This window comes from Myotis brandtii, unplaced genomic scaffold (assembly GCF_000412655.1).
Source record: "Myotis brandtii unplaced genomic scaffold, ASM41265v1 scaffold298, whole genome shotgun sequence".
Taxonomy (NCBI): Eukaryota; Metazoa; Chordata; class Mammalia; order Chiroptera; family Vespertilionidae; genus Myotis; species Myotis brandtii.
The window spans coordinates 19,926-40,920 of NW_005361391.1; the positions used below are offsets into that span (position 1 = coordinate 19,926).

The 20,995-nt window shown below is 41.4% G+C and overlaps 2 protein-coding genes across 5 annotated transcripts in view; both read left to right on the forward strand.

Annotated features, from left to right (window-relative positions):
- LOC102241044 (leukocyte elastase inhibitor-like) overlaps positions 1-17,312 on the forward strand; it is a 26,055-nt gene extending 8,743 nt beyond the window's left edge. Inside the window, exons 2-6 of the mRNA XM_005869540.2 lie at positions 12,211-12,348; positions 12,875-12,992; positions 14,669-14,811; positions 14,898-15,065; positions 16,801-17,312. Coding sequence (XP_005869602.1) covers positions 12,211-12,348; positions 12,875-12,992; positions 14,669-14,811; positions 14,898-15,065; positions 16,801-17,202 — 969 coding nt within the window. The 3' untranslated portion in view covers positions 17,203-17,312. The remainder of the gene's footprint in view (positions 1-12,210; positions 12,349-12,874; positions 12,993-14,668; positions 14,812-14,897; positions 15,066-16,800) is intronic.
- LOC102262186 (leukocyte elastase inhibitor) overlaps positions 8,970-20,995 on the forward strand; it is a 30,713-nt gene continuing 18,687 nt past the window's right edge. For 3 of the 4 annotated variants that reach the window (XM_014542303.1, XM_014542304.1, XM_014542308.1), the window contains exon 1: positions 8,971-9,126. The gene's annotated coding sequence lies outside the window, so the exon portion shown is untranslated. Of the gene's footprint in view, positions 9,127-20,995 lie in introns of all 4 variants that reach the window. The other variant, XM_014542309.1, reaches the window with a different exon arrangement.

Consider the following 20,995-nt stretch of genomic DNA (forward strand, 5'->3'; position numbering starts at 1 on the left):
AAAATAAAATAAAATTTGAAATGACTAGCCTTAGCTGGTTTGGCTCAGTGGATAGAGTATTGGCCTGTGTACTTAAAGGTCCTGCATTCGATTCTAGTCAAGGGCATTTGCTTGGGTTGCAGGATCGATCCCCAGTAGGGGGTCTGCAGGAGGCAGCTGATCAATGATTTTCTCATCATTGGTATTTCTAACTCTCTCCTTCTCCCTCACCCTTACTCTGTTAAATCAATAAAGATATACTCTTAAAACATAAATGAGAAATGACTAAACATTCCAGTTAAAAGACAAAAATGGTTAGGCTAGATTCAAAAAATATTGTGTCTACAGAAAATATATCTATAACATAGAAAAAAGAATTAGGAAAAAAGAATGGAAAGCTATATGATGCAAATACTAACCATAAAAGTAGATGTGCTGAGATTATTAGGTAAAGTAGGTTTTCCTGTTCTAGTGATAAAGACAGACACTTCATATGATAAAAAGATTCAGGAAAATATAGGAATTCAGGAAAATTCTAGGAAAATATAACAATTCTAAATTTGTATGCACCTAATACTAAGCCCTCAAAATTATACAAAAAAAAGAAAAAATGAAAAGAGAAATTAGTTAGCAATTTGACAAGATAAGAATGTATGTTGCCATCGTTATTAAAAATTTAATGAAGATCCTAGCTCATATGGTAATGCAAGAAAAACAAAATATATAAAAATTTGAAAGTAAGAGCAAATCTTATAATATTTCAGATGAATATTTTCATCTAAAGTCTAAATTATTAGAATTTAAAAGTGTGTTAAGTAAGGCGTTGCTGGTTACAAGAACAAGTTACACAGCTAATTTGTATTTCTATGAGTTACAAAGTTTTAAAAATGTTTTAAAAAGCATTTATAATGATGTAAAAAATGTTCAAATGCCTAGGAATAAATGCATCAAAATATGTTAAGAAATTCTATACAGAAAACTGTAATAATTATTGAGAGAAAATAAAGTAGTTCTGAATAAATGGAAAGCTATACCATGGTCATGATTCCTTATTGAAATGTCAATTGATCTACATATTCAATGCATTTTCAATTAAAAAACAGGTTTTCTTTGTTTTGTTTTTTATTTAGTGAAACATGGCAAGTGATTCTAAACTATCTATATAATAGAGGAATATGTAAAATAGCGGGATGCTGTAACATCACGACCAAACAGCAGGGACATCAGGCTGCGCCCCCTGCCCCGTGTTCCTTGACAGGGAGACCTCGGGCCGTGACACCCACCCCCACCCCAGTGCCAGACCTGGGGACCTCAGGCCATGCCCCCAGCTTAACAGGACTTGACAGGGGACCTTAGGCTGTGCCCTCTGCCCTGGCGCCAGGCTGGGGGATCTGAGGCTGTTCTCTCCACCTGGTGGGGCTTGTCTGGTGCCAGGATGGGGGACCTGAGGTTTTGCTCTCAGCCTGGAGTAGCTTGACAGGGGGTGGGGCTGACTGAGTCAGGGTCTTATCCAATGGGGGTGGGGCCCACCGGGTCTGGGTCTCTTCTGTTTTCGAAGTGCATGCGGGTGGTGGGCGGGAATTTGACTCTAGGTCCCGCAGCATGCCCCAGACTCTGACAGGAGGGAGATTTTCATATACATTTTGCTAATTTTCTTTCATCTCTGACACTTCTATTATAAAGGGCAAATATCAATATTAAAATATTTCCTCTAATTAATTCCCTTTTAATGTGCACAAATTTCCTGCACGGGGCCACTAGTACTTATATAACAAGGTAAAAGGCCAAGAATATCCAAGACAATATTGAAGAATCAGATGAAAGGACATACTTAATAGAATAACAACTTATTCTAAAGCTGTGGAAATAAGATAAACTGGGTTCTTGTGCAAAGGTGGTTAGAAATGGAACAAAACAGAGAGCCCAGGTGTATGAACCCTGCTTTATGATGAGCATCATCCCAGTTTGCTCACAAAAGCCTGTTTAAGTCTCTTGTTGTACAGCAATAATTAGCAATGCCCTTTTTTACTCTCAAAATCTAATCAATTTGAATAATAAATCCTATGGCCATCATATTTCTGACAGATGTGGTACTTCAAAGTTGGAAGTGAAGGGAGGAAATTTTCAATAAATTGTTCTGGAACCTTTGGGAACCTTTGGAACCATATGAAAAAATGTTAAAGTTGATTTTTGCATTAAACGAATCAGATGGACAGTAGACTTAATTGTGAAAGCAAAACAGTAAGTTTTTAGAAGAAAATATAAAAATACTAGTGATCAGGTGCATGAAATTTGTGCACATTAAAAAGGAATTAATTAGAGGAAACATTTTAATACTGCTCTTTGCTCTTTCTCTATAATAGAAATGTTAGAGATGAAAGAAAATTAGTAAAATGTATATGAAAATCTTCTTCCTGTCAGAGTCTGGGGCATGCCACGGGAACCAGAGTCAAGTTCCTGCCCACCCACATGAGCCTCGAAATCATTTGTGACCCAGACTCCGCTGGCCCCACCCTCATTGGGCTAGATCCAGACCGGGCCAGCCCCACCCCTGTCAAGCCCTGCTGGGTGGGAGATGCAGTCTCAGGTCGCCTGTCCCAGCGCCAGGGCGGGGGGTGCACCTTGAGGTCCCCTATCATGCCCTTCCAGGAGGGTGCGTAGTCTCAGGTCCCCCAGCCCGGAGTGGGGTGCACAGCCTGAGGATCCCCAGCCCAGGCAGGGCAGAAGGCATACCTTGAGGTCCCCGTCAAGCTCTGCCGGGCGGGGGCACAGCCTGAGGTCCAACGGCCTGAACCGGGTTCGGGGTGCGCCTTGAGGTTCCCCATCAAGCCCCATGGGCTGGGGGCGCGGCCTGAGGTCCCCAGTCAAGCTCCGCCAGGCGGGGAGCGTGGCCTCAGTTCCACACAACCTGGCGCTGGGGAGTGGGGTACGGCCTTAGGCCCCCGGCCCAGTGCTAGGGCTGGGGCGCAGCCTGAGGTCCCCCAGCCCAGTGCTGGGGTGGGGGTTGCTGCCTGAGGTCCCATGTCAAGCCCCACCAGACAGGGGTGCAGCCTCAGGTCTCCTATCCCGGCCCAGTGTCACACAGCCTCAGGTCCCTGCTCATTGCTCTTTAAGGCTCATTACAGGAGCTCAGCCTCCACTGTGTATGCAGCCATCTTGTGTTATGGAATCCCTACCTCTGCTGTGGGCACAACCATCTTGACTGCCGTTCTATAGCATTTCCTACTTTATTATTTCCCAGGTGTGAAACCTGAGACAAAAGATACCTACTAAAAAGGGCTCAAATTAAAAAACAACAACAAAAGGAGCAAACAAATGAGGAGCAGAGCAGAGCTGTATACCTACAGGGAGAGGGCTGCCTGGCCCTTGCAGCTGTGCTCACTTCACAGAGTGCTGTGTCACAATAAAGCTTCCTTCTTCACTGCACTCAAGTTGGGGATTCCTGTTGGCATTGTCTTGGCACCAATGCCCGTCAGTTGACACAGGCTACCACTAAAATATACATATGGCAGGCAACTAGACTGTGTGTAGTCACAGTTTGGGAGAACTGTTATCCAAATATTTTCAGAATTTTTATACCAAAACACTGCCTTAGGTTACCTACTAGGTGTTACCAGTGATAATGCAGATTTTTTTCAATAGATGGCGTTACACATATGTTGATATATAAGCAATTTGATATGTATGCTGTTTTGTTGTATTGACAGCAAGCTTCAAAACGTCACATGTCAAATTTGCTGAAGGTGTTAACATCATAGATATTTTTAAGGTTAAAAATATCCAATTTCGTACCCCCAAAAAAGAGCATTTGCGGGAAATTTTAATTCATTACTTTATTTTGAAGAAAAAGTTATCCTACACTTTGGGAAGCTTATGGTGAACATGTTCCATCTCAAGATACTTGTGAACACTGCTTTAAATGCTTTAAAAGTGGTGGTTTCTATATGAAAGAAAAGAACATCTAGGTCTACCAAAAAAGTTTGAAGACCAATAATTGCAAAAATCATTGGATGAAGATGCGTGTCAATCTCAAAAACAACTTGCAGAAAGATTAAACATTGCTCAGCAAACAATGTCTGATCGTTCACAAGCAATGGCAAAGATTTTAAAGGAAGGAAAATGGGTGCCACATCAACTGAACAAAAGACAAATGGAAAACCGAAAAGTCATCAGTAAAAGGTTGCTTCAATGGCATGAAAGAAAGTCTTTTTTGCATCGAATTGTGACTGGCAATGAAAAGTGGATTTATTTTGAGATTCCCAAATGCACAAAATCATGGCTTGATCCAGGTCAACCGTCAACATGGACTGCAAGGACAAATCGCTTAGGAAAGAAGACAATGCTCTGCCTTTGGTGGGATCAGGAAGGTGTGGTGTATTATGAGCTTGTGAAACCAGGTGGAACCATTTATACTGATTGCTACCAACAACAAATAATCAATTCGAACCACACTTTGATCGCGAAATGACCAGAATGTGCCAGAAGACATGGCAAAGTAATTTTGCTTTGTGATGACGTACCATCACACACTTCAAAACCAGTTAAAGACACGTTAAAAGATCTTGCCTGGGAAGTATTAACCCACCCATTGTATTCACCAGATCTTGCTCCTTCAGATTACCAATCGATGGCACATGCACTTTCTGAGCAGCACTTCAAAACGGACGAAGAAATGGAAAATTGGGTCTCTGAATAAGATGGGGGAAATGTGTAGCTAGTGATGGACATTACTTTGAATAAAGCACTGTTGATGTTTCTCTTCAAATTATTGTGTTTTCTTTGATTACAAAATCCTCATTATTAACTGGTACAGATCCCTAGAAATTGGAAGCATTTGGCACCACACCACATGGGACCTGGGCAGCACCCCGTCTGCCAGGAGGCACGCAGGGGTGAAGGTAAAGCCTTCTGGAATTCTTACAGGAAGGAATGGGCAAGGAAGGATAGGTACACTATGTTTAAATTAGACAGTTTAAATAATTTGGGGGCTGTGAGCTGGCTACAAAAGCAGTCTCAGGTTTTAACCAGTTTGCCTCAGTGGATAGAGCATTGGCCTGCAGACTGAAGGGTCCCAGGTTTGATCTGGTCAAGGGCACATGACCAGGTTGTGGGCTCAACTCCCAGTAGGCAGCCGATCCATGATTCTCTCTCATCCTTCATGGTTCTATCTCTCTCTCCCTCTCCCTTCCTCTCTGAAATCAATAAAAATATATTTTTTTAAAAAGCAGTCTCTAGTGGTTTGGCACCTGTGCGGGGGTAGTTTTGAGTAGGGGGACCATTGGCTTGGCCTGTCAGAGTTTGATAAAGGAGATATTTGAGAGTGTGGTCACTGAATTTATATCAAAGGTACACGCGCTGGGGCATCAGGGGGCCATTCGTTATCTCTGGGAAATAGTGCTGGTAGAAGCACTCTCTCCAGGATCAAGGCCCCAACTACCAGAACATGGAGAACACAGAAAATAAGAAAAACAGTCAGTACAATCCCCCTTGCTCTCCAAAGAGAACTCTCCCTTGACTTCAAACCCTATAGCAGGGGTGGGCAACCCCTGGCACGCATGCCAAACATGGCACGCCAGTAACTTTTGCTGGCACGCGAAACCCTCTCTTATAATCTTCCATTTACAATTGTGAATCATTGTTCTTAGTGATGAATTTTGTTAAGTCTCATAATACAAGTAGCCTAATGGATGAAAGTAGTAGCTGGTGCATATCTCTGAAGGTCACAAAATATAAACCTGATGTAAAATCTTTGTCATCAGTGATGCAGCAGCAAAAGTCCCACTGATAATATCAAACGGAGTCATAAAGTTTTCTGTCGGACTATCAGTGTACATGTATACATTAAAAAATAAATGTATTTTTCATCATCATATACTGTGTTTTTGTTGTTCAAATGAATTTTATTATTTCTTCAAGGTTCTTCACATTTCTTAAGAGATATCAAGTAGGCGTAACATGTCCTCCAAAAATTAGGGTTGGCACACAGAAGAACTTTGAGTCAGAGATTTTACTGGTTTTGGCACGCACTCACAATAAGGTTGCCCACCCCTGCCCTATAGGTTAGTTCTGCCTGTTTTTGAACTTTCTATAACCAAACCACACAGCTTTCTGTGTCTGTTCTTTCATTCAACAGTGCAGCTGTGAGAGGCAGCTGTGTTGCTGTGAATTGCTGTAGTTGGCTCATTTTTATTACTGTATATTATTCTGTTGTATATATTAGTCTGTTCTTCTGGTGATGGGCATTTATGTGGTTTCCAAATGTGGGTCTAATACACAGCACGTTGCTATGCACATTCCTGTACATGTCTGCAGGTGCACGTGCTCACACACATTTCACTCTGGGGGAGATTCCTGCTTGGAGCTCAGGTAAGCATGTGCTCATTTGGTAGATATACCAAACACTGTACCTTCCTGAGTATATAAGTATCTCTGAGCTTTGATTGTGGTCATTTATATTTTAAATTCACAAGGAGAATACTCCAATGTTATTTGACAGAACAGTTACTTTGCCTCCACACTAGAGAGTAAATGTATTGATTGATTGATGTATAATGATCAATTTTCTCTGAACCTTATATACAGTATACACATTGACTTAGGAAATGGCTTTGTTTTCTATTTAATCCAGATTGCTAACTCCAGGAAAGCACAAATACAACATGGCAGGAGAAAAAATAAAATTCAGAATACTTTTTCTTCAACTATTGTGTCTCAGATTTTAATTTAACAACTTCTCGGAGCAGCCTCTCTTTCCTGACTTTCTCACATTGGCCTCTTTGAAGAAGCCAGTGTTGGTGCTCTGGTTCTGTGAGAAATGGTGGAGAGCTTACCAGATCTGATCAAACCACTTGAATTTAGCAATAAGTGGCTTTCAATAAGTGTTGGTTTCTTTATTTAATAAACTGTAAATCAGTCTAAATCTTCATTATTAAACTCTTCCTGCTTAAAAAAAAAACCTATGAAGAGTATTTTTATCACTCATTATTGGGCCTTCCTGGACCCTTTTCATGATAAACAAGTTCTCAGAGTAAATAACAAACAAACAAAAATCTACAATCCCTTTCACACTATATTATTCATACTAACACACACACACACACACACACACACACACACACACAAAATAGGGCTTTTTCTTGGTTGCTCTTTCATGTTGAGATTTGTAAGAAAACAGGGGACAAGTTCAATGAATGCAGAATTATTTCAGACCCTCAACCACTATAAATTTTGGTGAAGTTACATTCCCAGACATTTAAAGTGGGAAACAAACAAACGACCCACAGAAATAGTGGTGTTGCCATCACTGTGAGAAGAATATGGGCTAAATTCATTTTGGTTTTAAAGATAGTGTGGACGAAAGGGGCCACATGCTGACCTGACAAGCTCAGGAGAGGCCTGCATGGCTGTTTTGCAGACTCGGAGACCTAAAGTAACCACAAAGGATGGTCTGAAATTAAACCTTAACTAAAAGCAGTTAAGGTGGGCAGTTACATCCTACGCTGATATCATCACTGATAAGGTCAACCTTTACTGTAACTAAGCCTATCTGTCTTTTTGCATCTAAGATAACATACCCTTGAAATGTCTGGGTAACTTGTGACTTCTCTTTTTATGGAGCCCCTGGGGCACAACCAGGTGTGCAGGGTCCCAGGACAGATACCACAAACCCCTTCATTATCATGTTAATTGTTCCTGCACCCATCTAAGTATGTGTCCATCATTTTACTTTTTATCCTATCACAGAACTTTCCCCGCTTCGCTTAATCCCACCTCCTTAAATCTGTCACCAATGAATTTCATGTATAAATATGTAACCCCGCCATTCTTCGGAGCACTATCTCAATTCGTTGAGGTTCTGCTTCCCGGCATATGTCGACAGTTTGGCTCAAATAAACTCACAAAATTCTTTACAGGTTTCAATGGTTTTTTTACGTTGACAATAGTGACATCAAGGTTGTTGTTTGGAACTGGGGAACCTGAGAAAGAAGATACCTATCAAAGACTCTTGGTGGCTAAATAGACTCAAATTTAAAGGACAGGCCCTTGCAGCCATATCTATAGGAGGAGGGGAGCAGGGGGTGTGCGGGTTCACCAGGAGGGCACTTCAATGAGAAGATTGCACTGAACTGCCTGCCTGCACTGTGTTCCTGCATCTGAGCCAGCCCTTAGAAAGGAGTCCCGAGAATATATTTCAATCTTTAAGACTGAGGCTTTCCCCATTCAACTGGAACTGTGCACTTCTATCCTTATCAGCATTTTCACTAACCATTCAGAGCAGCTCCATTCCGACCAATCAGGACAGTGCTTTTTGGAGCAATGAAACTTTGAGGACTTGGAGTTGTCCTTTGCATGAGGATGGACCAATCAGAGACCAGGGGTAGGGACTTCTCTCTATTTAAGCCAGCTTCCTTCTGGCTCTGGGAGCACACTTTCTCTTTCCACTCAAGATTGTTTCCTGGAGAAACAGGAAGAGGGAGATGGGAATGGAGCAGGTGGAGCAGACCAGAGCAGACCAGAGCTGACTAGCCAGAGAGGGCCACCTTGCCACCTGCTGCTTCATGCTAGTAACTGAGCTGTATCACAATTGAACTGATTGCACTGAATAAAGTTTCCTTCTTCCCTGCACCCTAAATTGGGGATTCCTGGTGGCATTGAACTGGCACCAATGACCATCAGCTGACAAAACAAAAACACAGAAAAACAAAATCAATTTGGAGTATATAGATGAGATTCAGAGGGGCTAGTTTGCCCTGTAAGAGGTGACACATTATGTCATCTCAGTGATTCACACTTAGGCAGGACCTAAGCCATAAGTTCCTTGCCAGACATCTGAGTTCACCTAGACTCGAAAAAGGTGCTCATCTCCCCCTGCTCACCCTCATCTAGGCTTCACTGGAAGTGCCCAGACTCCTGCTGTGCCTGCCCTGCTGCCCCACACTGCTCCTTCTGCAGCTCCGCCCCAGCTCCCAGCCACCCAGCACCGCCCTTCGATCCCTCCCCCTCCCCCTTCACCCAACCCCTCTGGCCAACGCCCGGTTCCTCCTCCTGCTGGCACAGAGCTGCACCCACCTCAGGGACTATATAAGGGCAGTGCTTGAGCTAAGGGCATTGACAGATCCCCAGCACCTCCCAGGCAGCGAGCAACCGGTGAGGTTCGGGCACCAGGCCCATTAGGGAAGTGGGACAGAGCCAGTGGGGGTTGCTCAGGACTGGGATCTGCCAGCTGCCTACTCCTGGCTCCGCCCTGGCCTTCGGTGGCCTGGGTACCCGCAGCCCCTGCGCTTTTGCTGGGACTGCTGCCTGCACCTCTGGAAATGGTGCCTGCACTGCTCATCATAGCCGGAGTCGACCCGGAAACAACCCCCAACCAACACCCTAATCGGGGGCGCGAGGGCTTCCTCGCTTGCGAAATACTGGGCGCCGCCTTGTGGCTGAAAGCCAGAGCCAAGCCTGAGATCATAATATTTTTATTCCTTCTCAACTCCCTGCCTCCCTGAGCAGTTTGGGACAGCTTTTAGGCAGCCCCAGGGGGCATAGCTTTTCAATGCTGCAGAGGGGGAAGGGAAGGGAAGGAGGGAGTGAGGGAGGGAGGGAGGGAGGGAGAGAGAGAGAGAGAGAGAGAGAGAGAGAAACATTGATTGCTTGCCTTCTGTACGTGCCCTGACTGGGGATGGAACCCACAGCACAGGTATGTGCCCTGACTGGGAATTAAACCAACAACCTTTCAGTGCACAGGAGGACACTCCACCTACTGAGTTACTCCGGCGGGGCCTATCCCCAAGGTTCTGAAATGCCTTCCTAGGAGGATACGCTCCCCCGTCCTCCAGGCTGATTATCACTAAAGCTGTCAGCCATTGTTTTGTTGTGAATATGTCACAATTTTTTTTGTTTGCTGAGGAGTAAAACAGATTGAGAACCATTGTGTTAGTGACCTTACGTAGGACCAACAAATGAGTGGGGTTTAGGGCACTTTGGGATTCCACATCCATTTATTCAGCAAATATGTATTGAGTACCTACTGTGGATCAGCCACTATTATAGGTGCTATGGGCATAAAAGTGGAGATAAGAGTTCTTGTTTAATGGGTATAGAGTTTCAGATGTGCAAGATGAAAAAGTCATGGATATCTGTTTCTCAACAATGAATTTACCACTGAGCTGTGCACTTAACCATTGGTTGAGATGGTGAATTTTATGTTAGGTGGTATGTTTTTTATCACAATGAGGAAAAAAGTGAAGATACGGTGCCTGCCCTCGGGGGTTTTCATTTAAACTGGAGAGAATTATCTGTATAGGACCAATAATAATACATGCAATAAACACCCATCAGGGTGATTCCCAGCTCACAATGATTGCCCTACTTTGGGAACAGCCCCAACCACAGAGGTGTATCTGAAGTAATGATGTCCCATGTCCTTGTGACTTGACCCTGGCCTCTGGCCACCTCCGAGGGGCAGGCAACTAATCCAAGCTTTACCAATTTTTGAACCTTGAATAGAGAGATCAGGGACTGGAGTTGGTGAAAGCTGTACCTTAGTGGCAGTGCCCATAAACTCCAGTTACTGAGGCCCCCAGAACTGCCCAGTTTTCTGCCCTTTCAAAGGCCACGTTGGTTAACTCCATCTTTGGTTCTTAGAGCTACGGACAAATCCTTCCAATACAGCCCCCTATTTACTGAAGCTAGCCACAATTATTGTCTGCTGTTTTCCACAAAATAACTTCAATTAAAACCAAACCAGAAGTACTCCTTCTGGGAAATAAAAGTTGTCAATTTCCACAAAGCAAGTTTAATTTCTGTTTGCCTGAGGATACAGCGGTGAAGAAAGCTATGAGAGCCCGGGAGGTGTGCTGCTTCTTTTGCAGTGGGCAAATCTTTGAAGGCATCTTCTATCAATTCAGATTTTTCACTTTCTGTTTTGCATGCAACTTGCTACTCATTGATAGATGCCTGCTATTTCAGCACAAAATAACACAGGAATGCACCACACTGGAGAAGTTGGCGGTGTTTCCTTTTTGAGGGAAGAGGCCCCCATGTGGTTATATACTGTTGAGACCTAGCCCTGTGCCTGGCACAAGTGCCTGTGTGGGTAGGAAGGACTGAAGGAGAGGAAAGAAGTGAGGTATGGCCGCTGCAGGAACAGGGCCAAGCCCTGGGTGGTATGGCAGGTCCCTGTTACAGGGAGAAGAAACAGTAATGCCTGACCTTCCACCTGGCCTTCATGGGTACTGGGTGCACCACTTTGTTGAATTCTGAGAGGGGAACTCCAGCTCTCCTTGAAAGTAGGGGAAAGATTCCAAGGTGCCAGTAACTGGTCAAGGTCCTGCCTTGAATTCAAGTTTATCCATCTGTTCCAGCTGCAAATCTTTTATTTCAGCATTTTATGAAAAACCAGTGGTCTTTACCACTGCAGACATGAAAGCACTTTTATATTTCCCAAAACCCACTTTTTATTTTACCCCCTGGGAATAATGATTAGTTGCTTCTTGCAGGGTAATGTCAGCTTCTATTTTGAGCTTTATCCAGGGACTCCATTATCTCAGCAAAAAATAGTTTCAAGGGTTCCCATGCTTTTCCATTAAAGCAGATCTATCATTGCAACTGTGCAAACATTCCCTATCTTGGTGAGTAACTGGACTTTGTACATTGTGTAGGTTTATTCTTTGTGTGTTAAAATAAGGAACCAGCCCAGGACTCATAAAACCATGAAGGGATTCTTGATTTGTAATATGAAAATTACACTTTTGCTGAATGTTAAGTTTATAGATGTTATTTTTAAGTTACTGATGCTGATAGTGTAGTTTAAAAATCCCCTCAATTCTGTAATACCTTTGTGCTCCCACAAAGGTATTGAATTTTAATTTTACTTTTTATTTCTAAGAACTTTCATTATAACTCTATTTGATGCAGAATTTATATATGAATATACCAGTTATAATGTTGTTTGGAGAAAAAGCAGACATAGATAAATATTTAGCCTATTAACAACTTACATTCAAAGGAATATAATTATAAAAAGTTATATAAAAAGAGCTTTTAATGTAATTATGTCTCACAAAGTGATACATTTTAGATTCTTTATTTTTTTGTTCTCCAATGAAAGTTTAATAAAGTATTGGGCTGGGAATTATTGATAATTAGTAATAAAAGCATTAATTTAATTTGATAGAAGCAAATGTCAAGGAATCCGTTTCAAAATAAATGGCTATAGAAAGAATGCTTTCTCTATTTTAGACTCTTCACTTTGATGCAGTTAAGGAGATCCATTCAAGTTTTCAGAGTCTGAATGCTGATATTAACAAGCGCGGAGCTCCCTATGTTCTGAAACTTGCTAATAGGTTATACGGAGAGAAAAGCTATGAGTTCCTCCCGGCGGTTACTTTACATTCACATTCTAAAACTCACGAAACAGTGCAGACATTTTCCAGCACAATCAAGTCACAGAAGTAAGTTTTTATTTTTATAAACATTCAGAAAAAAGATACAGAATTTAACATATGGCAGTATCCCCATTAATGATTTGATTTCTTTGCTAATCTTCACAGGAAAAGATTGCCCCTGGCTGTGTTACTAAAGCAAGAATGAATTCCATAATTCACTTCCCAGAATAATCAGTGTATACTTATTTATGAAAATGTTAGCCAAAGGTCAGAAAAGAATTGGTAAATTTTATGTGACACCAAAACTACTGAACTTAAAATGATTAAGGTGGTAAATTTAGTGTTATGTGTTTTTTACCATAATGCAAAAAGTGTAAGGGTTAGAATGTTTTTGTTACAATGAAATTTATGTCTTTTAGGACAATTTGTACTGCTCTTAAGGATTTTAGAAAATCATTTCTGTATGTAGTAGGAGTTATTCCTGTTTTGTGTTGTTTTTTTTTCTTTATTTTAAACAGGAGTTCTTAGCTTCAACCCAGAAAATGTATGGTGCTGAACTGGCCAGTGTAGATTTTCAGCGAGCCTCTGAAGGTGCAAGAAAGGTGATAAACGAGTGGGTCAAAGGGCAGACTGAAGGTAAGAGAGTGGGCCGAATGTAGTCATTCATTACACACTGGCCGTTCCTTTCCTCCTTCCACTTTCCCAGCCTGCAGATGATTCCCTGCCCTTTTCCTCTGCCCTCACCCTCGTGCTGGGGGTAAACTCGGCCACTGCCCAGTGCCAGAAGCTTTTACATGTGGAAATTCCTCAAAGTAGGAAGTTCAACATGCTTTCACTGAAGCAGCTAAATATTTTCCCCATAAATTCACAAAACCACATTTTAAAATTAAAAGTAACATTGAATGTAGGATAACAAGGATAAACCTTTGAGGGAAATCCATCCTGACCCAGATTATAGAAAAGAATCCTATATAATAAAAGCCTAATATGCTAAGTGTCGGGTCATCAGGTCGGTCGTCTGTTCAACCAAAGCATAATATGCTAGTGATATGCTAAGGCCACCCAATTGCTCCTTATGATATGCATTGTCCACCAGGGGGCAGACACTATGACCAGTAGGTTAGCTTGCTGCTGGTGTCTGGCCAATTGGGAATGAACATAACAGGCCGGACACTCCCTGGTGCCTTCTCCTGGTCCCTTCCTGGCTGGCCAACCTCCCGCATCTCTACCCAGCCCCAATCGTGCACCTGTGGGGTCCCTCGGCCTGGCCTGTGCCCTCTTACAATCCAGCACCCCTTGGGGGATGTTGGAGAGCGGGTTTTGGCCCGATCCCACTCAATGCAGGAGCTGCTCCATGGTGGTCAGTGCATTCCCACAGGGGGAGTGCCACTTAGCCAGAAGCCGGGCTCACGGCTAGCAGTGCTGCGGCGGTGGCAGGAGACTCTCCCACCTCTGTGGCAGTGCTCGGGATGTCTGACTCACGGCTTAGTCCCACTCCCCAGACGGCGAGAAGGCGCTGGCCAGGCTGTGGGACACCACGGTCCTCCTCCCAGTGCACGAATTTTGTGCACGGGTTCACTAGTCTATAATAATAAGAGCGTAATATGCTAATTAGACCAGATGACCTTCTGGACGAAGCTGCAGTGGCAGCCACCTAAGCAGCTGTGGCAGCAGGCCCTGAGCCCCTTGCACGATTTTCGAGCATTAGGCCTCTAGTATTCTCATACATGTGACACAAACAGCTGTGGCCATAAGTATTTTGGCAAATGTCTTTTCTAAGCTATCAGGGGTGGCTCCATCTCAGCTGTTTCTCCATTACAACTCTCTCTAACCTCGTCAAGGTCTGAGTCAAGGCACCTACCAAACACCTGTCTCCCATCCAAGGCATTCTTCATGGCCATGCTGCGGTCACAGGGTAACTGGTATTTCAGAGGACTAACTGTCCTAGCCTTTGGTTATCTGTGAAAATATTTTCTATGAGAGCAGCTTCCACTTGCAGGCTTTGAAGAAGTAATTTATTTAAAAATCATTTTCATTAAGAAATAATTTTTATGCCTCCTAAAGAATGGCCATTCCCAAAAGAAGGCTCATTGTTTCTCATACAATGCAGAAAAGATTGTCCTGTTTTTAACTTTTAAACCCTTTAGTTGGTTTATTTACACTCAAAACACACTGGTACAGCTTCCCTAACTTAATACATTAATGGGAATTAAATAAAACTATGACTTTGAATTGCAGTTCAATGCAGTTCAAAAATGGAATGCTGATACGTGAATTTAAAAAAACAAACAAAACTTACTTTATTTCTTTAGGGAAAATTCCAGAATTGTTGGCTGCAGGCGTGGTTGATAATATGACCAAACTTGTGCTAGTTAATGCCATCTATTTCAAAGGAAACTGGCAGGAGAAATTCAGTAAAGAGGCCACAACCGATAAACCTTTCAGATTGAATAAGGTGAGGTGATGTAATTATAAAATTGCTTTTTGCTCTAAGAGAATGCAGATAATACTGTGAGTGACTGGGTTTTTTCAACTGTTCAGAAAGACACAAAAACAGTGAAAATGATGTATCAGAAGAGCACATTTCCATTTGGCTACATCGAGGACCTTAAGTGCCGGGTGCTGGAGCTGCCTTACCAAGGCAGGGACCTCAGCATGGTCATCCTGCTGCCAGATGACATCGAGGACGAGGCCACAGGTCTGAAGAAGGTAACGGCTCCCACTCTCATGCTTCATGTTTCCTTCTAACAGATCGGTTCAGACTGTGTGTATGTTGTGTGGTAGTAGGTCATCAATGTTTGCTACTCTGAAGCCCTAAGATTAACTTTTCAGGGACTGTCAGTGAACAGTCGTGGTGGGGACTCCTAAGACTCTATATTAAATGTAACATGTCAATGGCAGCTCACAGGAATTTTCTTAAATAAACTTTAGAGGAAAGTGCACAAAAATTAGAATTGTTTTACTGAAACAAATTTGTTAAAATTAAAAATTCCAAAACATTTAGAATAGGTAACTTCATCTTCTACTATGAGATTCTGATAGATGGGTTCTGTCTGTGTGTATGTGGTGTGGTAGTAGGTCATTAATATTTGCTACTCTGAAGCCCTAAGATTAACTTTTCAGCCACTGTCAGTGTAAGGTTGTGGTAGGGGACATCTAAGAATCTATATTAAATGTAACATGTCAGTGGCAACTCACAGGAATTTTCTTAAATGAACTTTAGAGGAAAGTGCATTAAAATTAGAATTATATTATTGAAACAAATTTATTAAAATTAAAAATCCGAAAACATTCTTAGTAGGTATCTTCAACTTGTACTATAAAATCCTATTATTACACTGCTCATTCTCATCACAATTCATATAGATTGTGTATTAAATTTCCAACAGCCACGTGGTAGAAAAGACCCATATGACACACTAGGTTGAAAGCTAAGCCTATGTTCTCATATGAACTTTGTATGATGTTTCTATTTTATTTGAGTTAAAAGTGAAGACACTTCTTGTCAGGCTAGGACTAGGCAAAACTGTGAAGAATATGGTTTTCTTTAGTATCTCTAGCCTGCTGTGTGGTTTTTCTCTACCCTCTCCCTAACCAAACTTGTTATCAGGAAGAGGTTCAATATTAATTATTGGCATGTATGAAGTATGTATTAAAATCAGTATGTTCCTTCTTTTAATTGTATTTTCATATTTGTCTCTTCTGTGATTATAAAAAAAATTCTCCAGCCTCATAAAAGAGATAATCAGCATCAGTAGAACAAGGGGAATGATGGGCCCATTCTAGTCCAATAGTAGTAGTAATATGGTAATGATAATAGCTGACATTCTTGTGGCTCTTACTAGTACTGTGTGCCAAGTGCTTTGCATACATTAAATCATTTAATGCTCACAACAGTGCTATAAGGTAGGTACTATTATTAACCCTCTCCCAATTTTAGATGAGGAACTAGTCCCTTTTCTTTTTTTACCCACAAGCTAAATCTATTAGAGATTACTTCAGCACAGTGAGTTCACAGATAACCACAGTGATCAGTAGGGTTCAGAATAGAAGAAATAGAAGAAAACTTTTGAGTTTTACCTTGCATCAATCAACCAGTTAAAGTAATAACAGCCATCTTGGCCTATCACAGTATCCAGTATGGTAGGGGTTTAGGAAAGCCTGGGTGGATGGATGGTTGGGTGGGTGGATGGATGGGTAGTTGAAGCATCTGATGTCCAAAGTCCCTGTTACTTGGGCCCTTAATGGCTTGGACCACATCTCTCTTCTATTATCACCAGTTGCTGAAAAGAAATGAAATCCTCCAAATGGAATCTATTTTGGTACAGAACGAGAAGGAAACTAATTAGCAACTGATAACATCAGTCCATTCATGTAAATAATGTGTATTACCTTGCTTATGTGAAAGAGTTCTCACCTCTTCTTTTGCCCTTTCTCATTTCAGATAGAAGAACAATTGACCCTGGAAAAACTGCATGAGTGGACCAAACCTGAGAATCTGAGTTCCATTGAAGTCAACGTCCACCTGCCCAGGTTCAAGCTGGAAGAGAGCTACAACCTCAACTCTCACCTGGTCAGCCTGGGTATAGAGGATCTCTTTAATAGCAAGGCTGATCTGTCTGGCATGTCAAGAGCCAGAGATCTTTTTATATCAAAAATTGTCCACAAGTCATTTGTGGAAGTTAATGAGGAGGGCACAGAGGCAGCAGCTGCCACAGCCGGAATTGCCACCTTCTGCATGCTCATGCCAGAGGAAAATTTTGTGGCCGACCATCCATTCATTTTTTTCATTCGACACAATCCCTCAACTAACATCCTGTTCTTAGGCAGACTTTCTTCCCCTTAGAGACTGTGGAAACCCAAGGCCAAGCTCAGACTTTATTACTGGCCCTTTCAATGGTGATAGTTTTCATATATCTTCTACAATAAATCTACCACCCCAAAACAAATCTCTAATTTCCTTTGTAATGTCAGCTTTGTTGGCTATTTACACCCATTAACTTTGGCATAGGTATCTATTTTCCTTTCTTTATATTGAACAATTCAGTGATTGCTTTTGAATGCATCAATCAGATATGTAGATTCTTGACCGTGTAGTAAATTAAGAAACTGCTGTACTCTCTTGATAGCCATGAGAAAAATTATAGTACTGTAATTTGTTTCACAGATAGACTTCTGGAAGCTATGATAGAGAGACAGTCATGGTTGAAGGGAGGCTTAAAAGCAGACATTCAATAGAAATATAGGAAAGCAGCCCAATTAAGGGTTGTATTATGAAGATAAATTTGCCTTGGCCAGTGTTTCTGACCCTTTGTTCTACAGGATTAGTATTCTGTTATAGCCCCTCTTATGTCAAAAAATTAAAGAGCTTATTTTTCTTTATCCACTTGGTTTATAGTTTGTGTGGGATCACAAGGAGTGAAGAAGTAAGTGTCTTATCTTAAAAGTTGCCATGAAACTACAACAAGAGAAGTAAAGTAGGGGAAACTGTTAACTTAGAGGGGGTGCAAGGATCACACTGTTACCAGCTTCTTATGTGTTTTCTGATAAGGGCTCTTGATTTCCATCATCTAGTCCAGATTGTGATAGCAATGGGATGGCTTTATGCAATGCTGGATGGGGGAGGGGCTCTGTGATCAATATAAACTTAGTCAAATGCACTCCTTGGAATGGGGCTTGAAATGCTGCATTTTCTTGCTCCCACAAAGCTGGTGGGCTGGCTAATAATGTTTCCTAAGATTCTGCTAGCCAGACTGATCTCAGTCCTGTACTTGTTTCTATCTGATCTCAGAAAAGACAGGACTAATGGGATTCTTGGACTGACAATACTGACATCCATGATGATAGTCAGTGACTCCATGAAAAAAGAAAGATTTTAGCAAATTTGTGACAAGCTTTCCTTCCTTTTTTTCTTAAAATACTTACTGGCACCTACAACATTTAACGTTGTCTTAGCTATAGGAAAAACAAGAAAAGCAAGTCAGTGCATTCTGAAATCCTTTTCTTAGGGCTCTTATGCTAGAATCTACCCAGTGATTTAGAGTAAATTGTGCTAGGTAGAAACTGAACTGCAAGGCCCCATGCAACTCTGCTCAAATCCTTCTTTTATATGAGAGAACAGGCTCATGGACTAGTCATAAATAAGTTATTGAAGGTTAAAACAAGTAGTAAATTTCAGAGCAGAAACTAGAATTCATTAAATATTTTTTGTGGAGAACATCTAATTCTTGTAATGGTGAACTAGATAACTCAGACCTTTTAACACAACCAAAAAACCAAACCAAGCAAGTTGAGCCCAAAGGAGGGGAGCTGCCATGATTATGAAGTACTCAGCAATCCTGGGTAAATTGGTGACTATGGAAACTGGGGCCACCTTTACCCCGGGGTCATTTCCCAATCCAACTGAGGTAATAGGACATGAAGAAGGGATTTTGATGATGTTCAAGGTCAGGCAGGCAGAATTTTGCCCTGTCATGTATGGGGGTCCCATTGTGACCCTGTGCTTTCATGTGGCAACATTAGAACTACACTCTAGGAGTATGACTACAGCAGCTCAGAATGTAGCCCTGATGTAAGTCCTTGGACAGTCCCGCCAATTCTAGTCCCTGGAATTGGATTACATCTGTTCTGGTTTGCTACTATCCAGAGGCATATGGAAGAAGCAAACAAAAATCATCCCTATGGAAAGATTGCCCATAAACCTCAAATCCTACATAATAGAAGCCTAATATGCAAATTTTCCCCTTGGGTGGTGGTTTGACTGGGGGTTCTCCTGGGAGAACAGTAGTTCGACTGATGGGTATGACGTGTGCTGACCACCAGGGGACAGCGCAGACATGGTGGTCACTGGCCATGTGGCGCTGGCAGCAGGTAGCAGTGGAGGTGCTGCTGCTCTGATGGGCCTTGATGAGAGCAAGAGCAGGACCAAGACAGGATAGTGGAGCAGGTGAGTTAGCAACACCAGGTCAAGGCCGGTTCAACCAGCTGAAACGGGGGTATGCGGGAGGGGGAGGACGCAGAGCCACCTCCCAGCTCCCAGGTGCTGAGGGTGAAAGGGCAAATAGCAATATTAAAATATTTCTTCTAATTATTTCCCTTTCTATGTGCATGAATTTGTGCACCAGGCAACTAGTTATTTTTATAATCAGCTTTTTAAGTACACTATTTAGCACATAATCAAAGATAAGTGGGATGGGTGAGGAGCTATGACAACATGAATAAAAATCAGCACGAAAAAACAGATAATGCAAACAGAAGTACAGGGGCTATAATATTGGAATAATCACACACAAATTATAAAACAACACTGTTTTATCAAGTTGATAAAAACCAAGGTTAAACATTTCAGCAGATAACTAAAAATTTAAAGATACTGCATATTTAAATGAAAATGAAATAGAGCCCAGCCAGGTATGGCTCAGTTGTTGAGCGTTGACCTATGAACCAGGAGGTTACGGTTTGATTCCCAGTCAGGGCACAAGCCTGGGTTATGGGCTCCACCCCCAGTTGCGGGTGTGCAGAAGGCAGCCAATCAATGATTCTCTCTCATCACCAATGTTTCTATTTCTCCCTCCCTCTCCCTTTCTCTCTGAAAAGAATTTTAAAATATTTTCTTTAAAAAGAACAAAAATGAAATAGAACTCCAAAACTCAAAAATATAACACATGAAAAACTAAAGAGATAAATTTACAAACAAATTAAACATGAAAAAAGTGGATTGTCAGACAAGAAAAAATTACCCATAATTTCTTCCAGAAAGACAACTATAATGAGTGAAGCCCAGAAAGACAAAAGAATGGAAAATATAAAAGGAAGGATAAGAATAGTTAAAATAGTCAGTAAGATGTTTGACAGGAAAAGATAAGGCAAGAGACAATATGGTGCAGAATTATATTTAAAGATCTAACATTCAAAATGTGTATTCTAAAACTTATATGCTAAAACATTAATTCACAGATTTTAGAAATCCTACTCACCCCCCAAGCAGGATACTACAAAGAAATCCATCTCTACTCACATTCCAGTGAAACTACAGAAAACCAAAGACATGATCATGAAAGATATAAAAACAGCCAAAGAAAAAAGACAAACTACCCTCAGAGGAGCAATAGTTAGAAGGACAATACATAAATCAACAGAAGTTATGAGAACCAGAGATTATAGACTGATTTAACATGCTGAAAAAACATCACCCAAACTCCTGCCAATCCAGAATTATTCTATACCCAGGAAAAATATTCCTTAAGATTTATTCAGACAAACAAAAACTGAGAGAAACTTACAAAAATTCTAGAGAATATTATTTATGCAAAAGGAACATGAGAATTGTTAGAAAAGAACAAGAGCTGGAAAAAAATTTAAATATAAATTTAAATAAATATTGACCATATAAAACAAAAGTAATGCCTGCGGAATTTCAAAAATACATAAAATTAAAATAAAGCATACCATAGATGGTGGGGAAGAAAAATAGAGGTAACATTTCTGGAGTCCTTGCATTTTCCATGAAGAGAATAAAAGTACAATTACCATCACTAGCTGCTTAATGACAGTTTGGTCAACAACAGAGTGCACCTAACATGGTGGTCCCACATGATCATAATGGAGCTGAAAATTTCCTATTGCCTGGTGATGTTGTA